This window comes from Pipistrellus kuhlii, unplaced genomic scaffold (assembly GCF_014108245.1).
Source record: "Pipistrellus kuhlii isolate mPipKuh1 unplaced genomic scaffold, mPipKuh1.p scaffold_m20_p_52, whole genome shotgun sequence".
Lineage (NCBI taxonomy): Eukaryota > Metazoa > Chordata > Mammalia > Chiroptera > Vespertilionidae > Pipistrellus > Pipistrellus kuhlii.
In genome coordinates, this window is record NW_023425554.1 from 1,527,993 (window position 1) to 1,541,401 (window position 13,409).

Below are 13,409 nucleotides of genomic sequence, written 5' to 3' on the forward strand. Positions count from 1 at the left end.
TCTCTAAATATCAATGAGGGGAAAACATCCTCAGGTGAGGATTAAAAAAAAAAAAAAAAAAAAAAAAAGCACTGAATATCAGAGGTAGGCCAGTCCCCACCTTCTGACCCAGAACATTCCAGGAGACCATCTAAGGCTCAGTCCTCACTGTCAATATGCAGAGAGACTGAGAAACCAGTGAAGAAGGGTCTGGACAGAGTACAGTGTGAACCAATGAAAGTCCTAAAGCTGAGTAGGCATACCCACCCTACCCTGTCTGCAGACTACAGCTATGACAGGACATTTCTCACAGGGCCAGTAGACAAGCATCAAGTGCCATCCATCCCATCTACACTAATAAAACAGTAACATGCTAATTGACCATACCTTCACAATGCCCACCAGCCAATTAGGAGTATACAAATTAACCCAACAAATATGGCAGGTTCTGCACCACCCCAGCCACTCTGGGCAGCGTGGGAAGGTGGAGAGGCAGCTCTGGGCCAGAGCAAAAAGGTGGCTCCAGCCAGACCAAAGGCGGTGCCAGCAGCCAGGGGAAGGAAGGCCCATTCTTGCACGAATCTTCATGCATCAGGCCCTCTAGTGTATCCAGCCCCTTGTGGGTAAATGTAGGGAATAGGTAGGAGGACTATGAGCCTGACTTGGCTTCCCCTAGCTCAGACTCAGGTCCCCACCCTAGGAGGTGGCCCAGAACAAACCAGCCACTCATGTAGCACACACTGGAACCAAATGCTACTCTCAGCTCTGTGCAGAGCAGCCCATGCACTGATCCTCACTGTCAGCTAGAGATGAAGGCTGGGAAGCTAAGCCACCCATCCATGGTCACCAAGGTGGGACGTGGTGAGCTGGCATCCTAACTGTTCCACTGTGCTCCTCCTTCCCTCAGCTTTGAGTTCAAAGCACTCAAGACCCCAAGCAGAGCCAGTCCCAGCTCAGGGACCCATGGCCAACTCAAGTCCTCTCCCAGTGGCAGTGCCTTCTCTATGCATTCACACCTGGGACGCTGCAGGAACTATGTCTCTTCAAGGGTGTAGTTCCCAGGTGCTGACCACTTTGCTCCTGGTGCAACCTCCCCTCTGCCACTGAATAGCTGAGTTGGCCCCAAGTGAGTATTGAGCATGTGCCAGACCTCATGCTGCAGCCCCACAACCCAGAAAAGCTAACACTCATTACAATGTCACACAAAGCCCAGAGACATTTAATTAAGTAACTTGTCCAAAATCAAGCTACTAAGGAGTGCCGAGTTTGAGCCCAGGTAATTAGACAACCTCAGTCTCTGCCATCACCACCACCCACTAGGAAACACTCTGAGCAAGAATGATCTAAGACAGGTTAGAGGCCATTGTCTGAAACGCACAAATTCAGGCTGATTGAAAGAAGCCAGACACAAAAGCCACAGGTTGTACGAGCCCATTTATATAAAATGTCCAGAACAGATAAATCATAGAGACAGCCCGGCCGGAGTGGCTCAGTGGTTGAGTGTCAACCTATGAACCAGGAGGTCACAGTGTGATTCACGAACAGGATACATGCCTGTGTTTTGGGCTCCATCGCCAGTGAGAGGCATGCAGGAGGCAGTCAATCAATTATTCTCTCTCATCAATATTTCTACCTCTCACTCCCTCTCCCTTCCTCTCTGAAATCAATAAAAATATACTTATAAAAGTAAATAAAGCCGAAGCCGGTTTGGCTCAGTGGTAGAGCGTCAGTCTGTGGGCATGTACATTGGTTGTGGGCGCATCCCCGGTTGGGGGTGTGCAAGAGGCAGCTGGTCGATGTTTCTCTCTCATCGACGTTTTTAGCTATCTCTCTCCCTTCCTCTCTGTGAAATATCAATAAAAATATATTTTAAAAAAAGTAAATAAAAATATATTTTAAAAATCCATAGACACACAAAGCAGATTAGAACCTTCCAAGGAAGGGGAAGTGGAGGGTTATTACTAATGGTTATGAGGTAACTTTTTTGGGTGATGGAAACATTCTAGAATTAGAGATGATGATTAAGCAACATAATATGCTAAGAACCACTGAACAATACAAAATAGTGATTATACATTACACAAATTACATATCCCAATAAATTTTTAAAGCCCCTAAGAGTATAGGGAACTTAAAAAAATGCACTTGGAAATGCCTACAGAGCTCCAATTCCCAGTGAGTGCAGGGTCACTTTCCCCTTGACCCCATCCTGTCACCACCAATGAAACTCCCTGCCCTGCATTTGACACAGGACAACCTGACCAGAAGGAGCACCATGCTTACCTGCACCTCGTTCGTTTTCTGTCTGATGGCCTCTTCCTTTTCTCTAATGTCTTGTTCCAGTGAGTATTTCTCCCTGAGTGTTTAAAGATATTTCATGAAAGCACAGAGTAAGTTAACTGTCACCACAGTGCAGATTCTCCATCTGAGTTCGCAAGACCCAATTCCAGTCCTAGCTGGTTTGGCTCACTGGACAGAGCATTGGTCTGAGGACTGAAGGGTCCAGGGTTTGATTCTGATAAAGGCACATGCCTGCGTTACAGACTTGATCCCCAGTGGGGGGCATGCCGGAGGCAGCCAATTGGTGGTTCTCTCTCATCACTGATGTTTCTATCTCCCTCTCCCTCTCCTTTCTTCTCTCAAATCAATAAAAATACATTAAAAAAAAAAAAGACTAAATTCCTTCCATCACTATGGAAACCCATGGAAGTCTAGGAATGATCCAGGGACCATTTGCCCTAGGTGATCCCCTCCTCTGAAAGCAGGGGGAAGCCTGTGGATGCGATGAGGCCTCACTTGCACTGTGGACATGAGAGCCCTTAACAGCAAAGGGTTTCCAAAGAGGGGGTCAGAGTGCTGCCATGGTGAGGCGGACTTTAAAGACTGGTATTTCCGGAGCGAAGGAGAACAAGCGAGCACCCTTGACCTTGGCTCTCTGAGACCCTGACCAGGGAGCCCTTGGGACTTCTGGTCCATAGAGCTGTGTATTAATAAATATGTGTGACTTTAAACTGTAATATTTGTGTCAATTTGTTATGCAGCAAGAAAAAAAGTAATCTTCTCCAAATCCTGTATTCACTCACTCACTGAATAGTGAGCATCTACTCTTTGGAAGCACCAAGGGCTAAGGACCTGGGGACACACCACCAGAGGCCCCTACCCTCATGAAGCTCGCAGTCCAGTGGGGAAGACAGGTGACAAGTCAATGCACAGATCAATGCACTCTAAGGGCCACAAAGTAAAAACAACAGGATAAGGAAAGGAAAGTGCTCTTCAGGGAGTGGTCTGTGAATGGCAGACATGGTGGAAAAACGTTCTAGACAACATGAAGAGAAAAGCAAAGCTTGGCTGGGGGAGCCATGGTGAGAAATTTGAAGATGCAAGTAGGGTGGGGTTTAGAGGGCTGGCAGCAATTAGTGGTAGTGAGGCTCTCAGGTCCCTGGGCTGCCCCCAGCTAACCCCTAGCAGGAGGCTGTGGTTGGCCACTATGCACACCAGGTGCTCAGTGGGGCCCTGCCTGTCTCCTCAACTGCACACAGCTATCAATCCCCGGTGGCGGAAACCAGTCTCATTCTCCTCCTTATGGACTGAACATCTGTGCCCCGCAAAATTCATATGCTGAAACCCTAACCCCCAAAGTGATGGTATTGGGCGGTGGGGCCTTTGTGAGGTGATTAGGTCATGAGAGTGGATGGAGGAGCCCTCAGGAACAGGATTAGGGCCCTTATAAAAAAGACCCCAGAGAGCTCCTTCATCCCATCTGCCATGCGAGGGCACAGAGAAGACAGCCATCTATGAACCAGGAGGCAACCACACCAGACACCAGGCCTGCTGGTACCTTGATCTTGGAACCTCTAGAAGTAAATGTCTGTTTTTTAAGCCCCACAGTCTATGGCAGTTTGTTAGATGCACTAAGTCACTCTTACTGTGCCCAAAGGGCTGTCTTGGTGGCAGAACATCACTAGCCAATGCACCTTGCCAGTACTTGCACAAGGCGGCCTTCTTTAGGACATTCTGCCAGATACAAAACAACTGCAACCATCTAAATATTCATCTCTACCAGCCTAAGATTACCTAACAATGTCCTTTTTAGATCCAACCCATTATGACTGGATCACATTGTAAAGGGAGAGGCAGCAGGTGTTGCCACAACCCACCTCCCCACACACCCCAGCAACAGCTTGCTGAGTCCCTCTCAAAGCTGCCAGTAGGGGGCCCAGCCTCCTGCAGATAGATGCTCTTACACACTGGCCTCTCACCTTCAGAGGAAACACTCCTGGCTGTCAGAGGCTGCACAGCTATAGAGGCTCCCCTGGCCTGACTTGAACACTGGTGCCCCTCCTATGACCCCAACCCTTGCATGATAGGGCCCCTATGCTCCTCCACCTGCTGTTCTGATTAAAACCTGTTGGGGCTCTAGGACACTGGAGCCTTCACAGACCCTCTCCGCCTTGAGAGGTTGACTGATCTCTGGTTTGGAGGACACAGCCCCTGGGGCTAGGGGATGAATGGGGGCCATCCTCTGGACTGAGCATGAAGGGGGAGTCTGGCTTCTGCAGGAAGCCCAGGCTGAGGCTTTGGGACCCACCCAACCAGTCCCACCTGATTCTGACCTGCCTTTGCTTTCTCAGGACTCTTGAGAGGGAAAGAAGCCACTCTCACAAACCTCTGTAGCTGAGGGCTCCCAGCTGTGAGTGGAATCCAACCCACTCTGGCAAAATACTGCCATTTAATTTTGGGTAAATATAGGGTGTAACAAAAGTAGGCTTACAGTTGTCCCTATGGAAAATAACATAATCCTATGTAATAAAAGCCTAATGTGTAAGTGTCCAGTCATCTGGTCAGCCATTCAAAAATCAAAGCATAATATGCTAATGATATGCCAAGGACATTCAACTGCTCGCTATGAGTGGGGAACAGTTGAATGACCTTAACACATCACACGGGGAGCACCGCTCAGCCAAAAGCCAGGCTCATGGCTGGAAAGTGCAATGGCAGTGGCGGGAGTCTCTCCCGCTTTCACGGCAGCACTAAGGGTGTCCAACTTATGGCTTAGGCCTGCTCCCCAGCTTAGGCACACTCTCAGTGGGAAGCAAGCCTAAGCTGTCAGTTGGACATCCCCCAAGGGCTCCCATACTGCGAGAGGGCAAAGGCCAGGCTGAGGGACCCCCATAAATGCACAAATTTCATGCACTGGGCCTCTAGTAAGTAATAATATTGTACAAGAGTAAACTGTTTTGCATACTCGTAACTGTAAACCTACTTTTGTCCCATCCTGTAAGTGCTCTCTTCCCATGGAGGGCAAAGTGCTCTGGCCCTTCTACTCTCTGCCCCTAAGTAAGGAAAGTGCCCCTTTCCCAGAATTAACTAAAAAGAGGATGCAGCCTGGCTAGTGTGCTGTTCAATGGTTAGAGTGTCAGCCCACAAACTGAAGGGTCTTAGGTTCAATTCCTGGTCAAGGGCACATACCTGGGTTGCAGATTCAAGGCACAACCCTGGACAGGGTGCATGTGGAGGTAATCAATGTGTCTCTCTCACATCTCTCTCTGTCTCTCCCTCCCCTTCTCTAAAAATTAAGTAGAAAAAAATATCCTCCAGTGAGGGTTAACAAAACAAAGAGGATGCAGTTCTGCAGAGGAACCCAGGGACCTACAGGAAGTGGGCATATTTCCTTAGGCCAGACTCTGAGAGTGCAACACCCTGTGCAAAGCCTTCATTCACACATGGGGAAACCCAGGAATGGAGCTGGAGACCCAGATGCAAGGCCCCTCTAACAGTTTAGCTGTCAATCCTAAGCCATTAACTTGCCCCCTGAGTCACAGTCACTTTATGTGTCAGAGATAACAAGGCCTTTGGGGAAGGTGGAGGGAGGAGCTGGTGCTGCCTGATAACCACCTGCCTGAGACCCCACAGCCCACTGGCTTCAATTGAAGACTCATATTCTCAAGTTCATTAAGTCACTTCAGAAACACAGAAGAATTTGTGTCCCTTTACTTCTGCTGAACAAACTAGTGATGGTCATTTTCCAGAAATTTCTGAAACCTCTCTCCAATACTTCTGGGGTAGGTCTGTGTGAGATTCGGAATCTGAGGGGAAGAAGCCACTCTCACATACCTTTGTAGCTGGGCGATCTCTTGACTGATATCATCGAGTTCCTTCACACCAGTGAATTCCCCGGACCCAAGAGAGCTTGAGCTGTCCTGGAATCAAATTCAGACACGCTTACATATTACCACACTGAATTCACCACACAGCAGGGACTAGTAGGTCTTAGAATGAGGGATAAAATCATCTATGTCTCCCCCAACCCCCAGGCCTGAGAACTATCTGGGCATCCAGACACACCAGAGGCCCCTGGGGAAGACTCACATAGGCTGCCAGCGCCACCTGGTGGCGGGCTGTGGAAGAGATTAAAATACAACAGGGGTGTGCCAGTGGCTACTCACCGGGTTAGGGGTGCCTCTCTCTGAGGGTGGGACCATGTCCGGCGAGAGGACCTGAGGGGGGTCGATGCCTTTACTGACCTTCTGCTGAATGAAATACATAGCTAATGCGAATTGGTCTTTGCTTAACTTTCCCGTTTGCCTCGTATCGGCCAGGGCCCTGGGAGAAATGTGGGACGCTAATTACACATCACAGACTTCAGATTTAGGATGCACTTGGAGCAATGAGTACCAGTCACAGGACCCATGCTTTTAAAAACTGGATAATGATGATAAAAAACAACAGGCCATAGTGTAACACCTTTTCTACTACACATCCTACTCTGGGGATCAGTCCTGGCCTCCCACTCGAGCTTCCCACCCAGACACTTATCAAGGTAGGAGGGAGCTTCCTCCTGACTATTTATCGTATGTCAGTGGTAGATAAATGGTCCAGTACACAGCAGTCATTCCTATGGAAATGGAAGCTGGGCCAAGTGAGTACTCAGACCTTTAGCCAATTCCTGCAGCCCTGGTTCACCTTAACGGCCTGGGACACTGGTTTTCAATGGAGACAATGGCAGCAGCATTTTGTGTTGTGATCATAAGGGGGTGGGGCCTGAAAAGCCAAGTAAGGCTATGCTGCACAGGACAGTCCCTCCCTGCTGAGGTGTCACTGCCTGCATGGCCTTTTGCTGTCCTGGCAGGTAGGCAAGGCAGCACATAAGCGCAGGACCAGGAGCTGGCCCCTATGGGAAGGGAAGCTCTCATGGTAAGGACTCGGCCTCCACATCTTCCAGAAAGGTCTTCCCTTCATTCAATCACTGCCCCCTCAACACGTAGCCTCTTTCCCACTGCATGGAGTCACTACAGAAATGAAATCGTTTTCCAATGCACAGCAAGGAGAGCTGGAAATGTTGAGCAAACTCAGGCCCAAACACCGTCCGTGAACAGGGCCACAGGGAGCATAGGAGTACGGAGACTGCTGACTGTTGCTAACCAAGACTCATTTTAAAAAGTCTTCACTCCGTCAGTTTGAGGGCACAATTTCACACTGCAACTACTTCTCGGTCTGACTGAGAGGGCCAGTCCTGCTGCAACACAGCTTAGGCTCTCCTTCTCTCCAGCACCTCCCCATCTCTCAAGGACCGTGGGCTCCAAGTCCACATGTGGGTTCTCTGTCAGATCCTTGCTGGTCCTGACACTATGCTGACTGACCAGGCACTGGGTGCTGTTAGGGGAAAGGCCTAGTCCCTATTTTCCCTCTGCAACCCATCTTGCCCTGTTCTCTCCTTTTAGTTACGTCTCCTCCCTGGTCACCTGCAGCCTAATCTAGACGGTTGTTTCACTTTCCTAGCGGGGATTCTAGAACTCACACAATATGCCTTTCCCTTCACTCACTATATGCAATCTTCTGCATTCCTTCTTTAATCCAAAAGGATGATTCAATGGTGTCATTTATGTGTTGTTACATCACTTACAGGTTGGGGTATATGTTATAAATTTCTTCCCTTGCATTGTCCCTTTAAGTAATGATCGGGCCTTTGACTTCAGTGTACATCCATTTCAAGTGACAAAGGGGATGTGTTTATTGGTTTCTAAAAGGAAACTGGATCTGAAGGGACTGCAACTGGGCCTCCCTCAGCTGGTCTGTGACTAACTTTGGATGTCATGTCTTCCTGAGGATGGCATGGCCCACTTCCTGGGCAGGGGCCTCCCTTTACCACACGGAATTCCTGCTCTACTTGGAGGACTCACTTCTCCAGAATAACATGAAAATTCTCTCCTTATAACCCCAAGTGATGCTCCCGAAGGCCCTGAGCTCCGAGGACAAAGCTAAGAAGTGACTTTCAACACTGGCCAGGTACAAAAAGAGCCACCTGGTGATGTGAACACTGCTCTGGCTGGCCCCAAAGGAAAGTGGGAGTGAGCCTGCTCTTCATCCCAGCCCCAGTCTCACCAGCAGTATGCCCAGTCACTGTTCTGAAAAGGGCACCGTCTCTATGGCAGGAAGCTACAACCTCCACTGCCCAGGTCAGCCCTGCTGGAGCTTTGGAGTTCTTACTGCACATTCCCCCTCAGGTGCCAAATGTTTCCATCCCAAAAGACTGTGATGAAGGCGAACCTCCTGCTAGAATCAGCATAATCACTAGCAAGAACTGGTCTTAGCCATTCTAACAGGTCACCCCAGAGCTCTCCAGGGGGCGGGACAGGAGACCCACCTGCGGGAGGAAAGTGAACTGACAGGCACAAAATATAGGGTACAGGCCTTTATACCTATACCTTGCTCAGCCCCCATCAGCCTGGTGAAAATAATGTAAGGCACAGACACAGAGGCCTTTGCAGGGCTGTGGAGGCACCCTGATCATCCCTGACTGCCACACCCTCCTGTCCCCTTATCCCTACAGCACAGCCTCATTTCCACGGGACCCCTTTGAGCAGCCCACAGCCATTATAATCTTCCACAGAAAGAGGCCCAAATATTAAGGAGCAGATATCCGTCTGCCTGTCCTTACCATATGTGTGCTAGAAGGTTCTGGTTGAGGCCAGAGTGCATGAAGATCTCCTTCACCTCCAGGCCGCTCACATAGCCATCCAGGTCCAGGTCCGTCTTCAGGAAGATCTCATCAAAGCGCATCTTGTCTGCCACTGGCACCACCCAGTTTACTGTTGGCTAAAAGATGGTTTTTGTACAATGGTTAATCCTCAAGCTTTCCATCACCTATAAATATACACTATTAAAGTGTTTTCACATGCATTTTAGCAGAAAACCCTCCTCAAGACCCAATGAGCCAACAGGGTAGACAGAACCCTGTTTTGTAAAAGAGGAAACTGAGACTAAGAGAGTTTATTGCCAACTCGGTCAATCTCGCCCAGTGGCCAGCCTGTACCTCTCTGCACCCCATCACAACACCCCTCTCCCCTTGTGCTGAGAGGGAGGTAAAGACCCAGCAGGTCTGTCCACCAACAGCTCTTCACTCCCAAGCCAAGGACATGCCAGTGATATTCCAGGAGAGGCTTCAAATGTGTTGGGCAAGACCCTTCTGACCACCTACAGGAGACAGGAGATGGAAGGCCTGTCTCCTAAGAACTGGCCCAGCTCTCGTGCCAGCCTTCCTGTCTGTCATCTTCTGTCTGCAAACACTTCCCTGCAGCTGCCAGGCATGTCTCGATGCCCACAGTCCCAGGATTCTATACTCTATCCTCTGTCTCTGCTCTGATTCTATGTGACAAAGGAGTGTTCCTATGAGGTGTTGGCATGTGCACAGCCCTGATGGGAGGCCTCTGACGATCACCTAGATTGTTTCAGTTGGGGGTTTTGGATAATAACTTAATACGGGGGGGGGGAAAAAGTCAGAAAATTTAACAGGACCTCTGGACCAAATTCAAAAAGCAAGGGCTCTGACAGAGACTTCCTGCATTTTACTTGCCACCTGATGTGACTTTGCAGGCTGCTTCTCATCGGCTAAGGGACGGGGTCAGAAGAGATGTGCATACAGGAGCTCTAGTGAAGAAGAGGGTTGCTGTCTTAAGTGACTTAACTAAACCTCAGAGGCCAAGAAACCCAAGGAGAAAGTTACAGCGGGTCAGACAGGCTGAGCTGAGGGGAGAACGGTTTCTGTCTGGGACAAAAGTCCTGATGTTTGCTGCACAAACAGAATAACCTTGCTGCCTGATTTCTGGGGTATCAGGGCATATCAACAGCAAAATTCTGATGCTTGCTTGGCTATAAATCCATAGAGGGCAGACTTCCTCTAGAGCTGGGTTTAAGCTGGCTCTGTAGCCGCAGGCCCCCAGTGAATGGGAATAGACCCTGGTGGCTGGAAGGAGCCTCACCCCACATCTGGCCATGAACAGGAACAGGTGGCCCTTGGGGAAGTCCCAGAGACAGGGCATCACTAACCTGCAGATGAGAGAAGTGGGGGAGAGGGAGCATGGTGACTGTGGGTCCCCAGAAATGCTCATTCTCATATCTGATTCCTGAAGGGGACACACCCTCCCACTCCCACTTCTGAACCTAACAGCCACTGGTATAATCAGTCTAGTTTAAGAACTCTTGGCAAGCCCTGGCTGGTGTTTCTCAGTAGTTAGTGTCGGCTCACGCACCAAAGGGTCTCAGGTTCAATTCCCAGTCAAGGGCACGGACCTGGGTTGCAGGTTCAATCTCCCAACCAGTGAGGCCTGTTCAGGAGGTAACCAATCAATGTATCCCTCTCACCTCAATGTCTCTCCCCCCACCCCTTTCCACTTTTTCTAAAAATAAATAGAAAAAATATTCTTGGTGAGAATTAACAAAAAAACAAAAAAAAACTCTTAACAAGAATTTAGCAGACTACAGGAGATGCTGGGTTGTCTTAGAAAACAACAGCTTGTGCAGGTTTAAGTGACCAGACTCACCACCTCTTTGTCCCCACCCTACTGTCCCCTTGCTCACCCTGCCCTAGTCTGCTCGGTTTCTAGAATATACCAAGTGCTTCCAATTCAGAGCCCTGAGCCCTGGCATAGAGCAGTCCTCTGATGGCTTCGTGTCATGCAGATTTTAGCTCAGGCATCATCCTATCAGTGACTGTCCAGCTGGCCCCATCTGCAGAAGCATGCACTCCTACTCACCCAGACACTTCTAGGCCAGGCCCAGTCCTGGTTTCTCGTGGCTGTCAGACCTTCCTTAGTTGATTGGTTTACCTATCATTTGCCTTTCAGTTAGGGAAGGAACCTATCCCACAGTCACTGTGGCACCACCCAGGACCTCCAAAACATGCCAAGCATGGCTGGAGAGTTACTAAAGATATCTGGTTGGGTTGTCTAGACACCGGGCTCCTTAGCAGACAGCCATGTAAATCTGACCAACCAAAGGTTAACAGCTGTGGGCCATACCCTCCATCTGGCCAGGGCATTTATAGGAGCTGCATTAGCCTTGTGACCGAGCCACTGGCCTCTCTAATCTCTTTTTTTTTATTTATTTATTTTTTTACTCTAGGTACAAAGCTGTGTTCTACGAGCTCCTTGAAAATGAGCCTCATGAGTCAGAGGTTTAACTTTATAAATATATTATGAGGAAGAGAAATCACTGTCTGATTATGCACTTCTCATTTTCATCATATTATGAAGTTGCACAGTGGTGCTGGCTGGCTGCTTGTTACATTCATTGCTTTGCCTTTGAAACCACAAATGAGGCAGAAAGCAAAGCATGATTCCAGATGTAACTCAAGTTCAAGTTCTCACATATTTTAGACCCATGGTTGGCAAACTGCAGCTCATGAGCCACATGTGGCTCTTTGGCCTCTTGAGTGTGGCTCTTCCACAAAATACCATGGCCTGGGCAAGTCTATTTTGAAGAAGTGGCATTAGAAGAAGTTTAAAAAATGTGGCTCTCAAAAGAAATTTCAATCGTTGTACTGTTGATATTTGGCTCTGTTGACTAATGAATTTGCTGACCACTATTTTAGACAATCTCAAAGGTATTCTTTTATAAAGATGCTGCATTTGCCAGAACAAAAAACAGGTGTCTTTCTAACATGAGATGGATGTTCTCACTCACCTCATCATTCAACATACACTCACTGATCATCAAAGTACCAGAGATTGTGCTAAACAGTGAGATTATAACCAAGACCTAAGTCTGCTCTCATGAAGCTACAAGGTGTGTGTGTAAACAAACCATACATAACTCACTATATTCCCAGGTATGAGAATCTAAAAAAACATAGGGTAGCCCTGGCCAGGTATCTCAGTTGGTTAGAACATTGTCCTGATACATCAAGGTTTCAGGTTCGATCCTCAGTCAGGGCACATACAAGAATCAACCAAAAAATGCATAAATAAATAAATGGAATAATAAATCAATGTCTCTCCCTCCTCCCCCTTCCCTCTCTCTAAAAATCAATTTAAAACATTTAAATGAATGTAAAGCAAAAGGAGGAGAATGGCTGAGTGAGCAGGACCTGGGGATTGCTGGGTAATGATGAGGCCATGCCAGGCTCCCTGATGAGGTATTCCATGATAGAAGGCTCACTAAGCAAGGGGCCCCAGTGCGATCTGGAGATACCTCTCCCAGCAGAGGGACTGCCTGAAGCAGAAGGGGCAGAGAACTGAGGAAGGGCCTGCTGGGAGGTTACTGGGTGTGTCTGAGGAAAGGTAGTATTTATATGCAAGTGAATGAGAAAATTAATTCTGAGTCCCTGTTGCTATGGGTCTGAATGCTTGTGCCCCCCTAAATTCATATGTTAAAATCCTATCCCCCAATATGATGGTGTTAGAAGGTGGGGCCTTTGAAAGGTAATTAGGTGATGAGGGTGAAACCCTCATGAATGGGATTAGTGCCCTTTATAAAAGGGACCCCAGAGGGTTCTCTAGCCCCTTCCAGATGTGAGGACAGTGAGAGGATGGCTGCCTATAAACTAGAAAGCCCTCATCATTTACCAATCTGCCCATGCCTTGGAGGCTTCCAACCTCCAAAACAATGAGATATAAATGTCTGTTGTTTATAAATTACCTAATCTATGGTAATCTGTTATAGCAGCCCAAATGGACTAAAATACCTGCGACAAATATTTTTAATTTAAGCATAATCATTGCCTTTTGGGGGCACAAAGTACTTGCTCCCAAGAAACATCTCGCTGGGCCCTCTTCACATGAAAATGGCTGTGCTGAGAAGAGGCCACATACACAGGGGGCACCATACCTGTGTTTGCTTGATACTGTGCTTGGGAGACAAGCTTCCTGTGCTGTTCAGGCTGCTGACGCTGCCATGGGAAGGCGTGGAGCGGAGGCTGTCTTTAGGCGGGGGGCTAGCGGGCAGGACAGGCACGGCACCTGGGAACACTGTCTTCTTCCTCTTTGTGGGTGGGATGAGGGATGGGGGCAGGACGGAGGGCACCGGTTCCTTCTCAAGGGCTCGGTACACCAAGTGCATGGCCTGGAAATGCAAGAGAATCATGTTCCGCTGGTCAGGACAAGAGCGGACAGAAGGCAGCTCTATCAGGGGCAGCAATGACAAGACAAAGATCA

At 48.6% G+C, this 13,409-nt stretch overlaps 1 protein-coding gene across 18 annotated transcripts in view; it reads right to left on the minus strand.

Moving 5' to 3' along the window:
- The window catches only part of EPS15L1 (epidermal growth factor receptor pathway substrate 15 like 1), a 97,828-nt gene that overhangs the window by 46,066 nt on the left and 38,353 nt on the right, over positions 1-13,409 (minus strand). For 16 of the 18 annotated variants that reach the window (XR_004984043.2, XM_036415838.2, XM_036415832.2 and 13 more), the window contains 5 exons: positions 13,084-13,317; positions 8,918-9,075; positions 6,426-6,582; positions 6,094-6,179; positions 2,263-2,335 (listed from right to left, as the gene is read on the minus strand). Coding sequence is in view for 17 of the 18 variants with exons in the window: in XM_036415838.2 (XP_036271731.1) it covers positions 2,263-2,335; positions 6,094-6,179; positions 6,426-6,582; positions 8,918-9,075; positions 13,084-13,317 (708 nt within the window). In the remaining variant the exon portion in view is untranslated. The remainder of the gene's footprint in view (positions 1-2,262; positions 2,336-6,093; positions 6,180-6,425; positions 6,583-8,917; positions 9,076-13,083; positions 13,318-13,409) is intronic. The other 2 variants (XM_036415835.2, XM_036415836.2) reach the window with 2 other exon arrangements.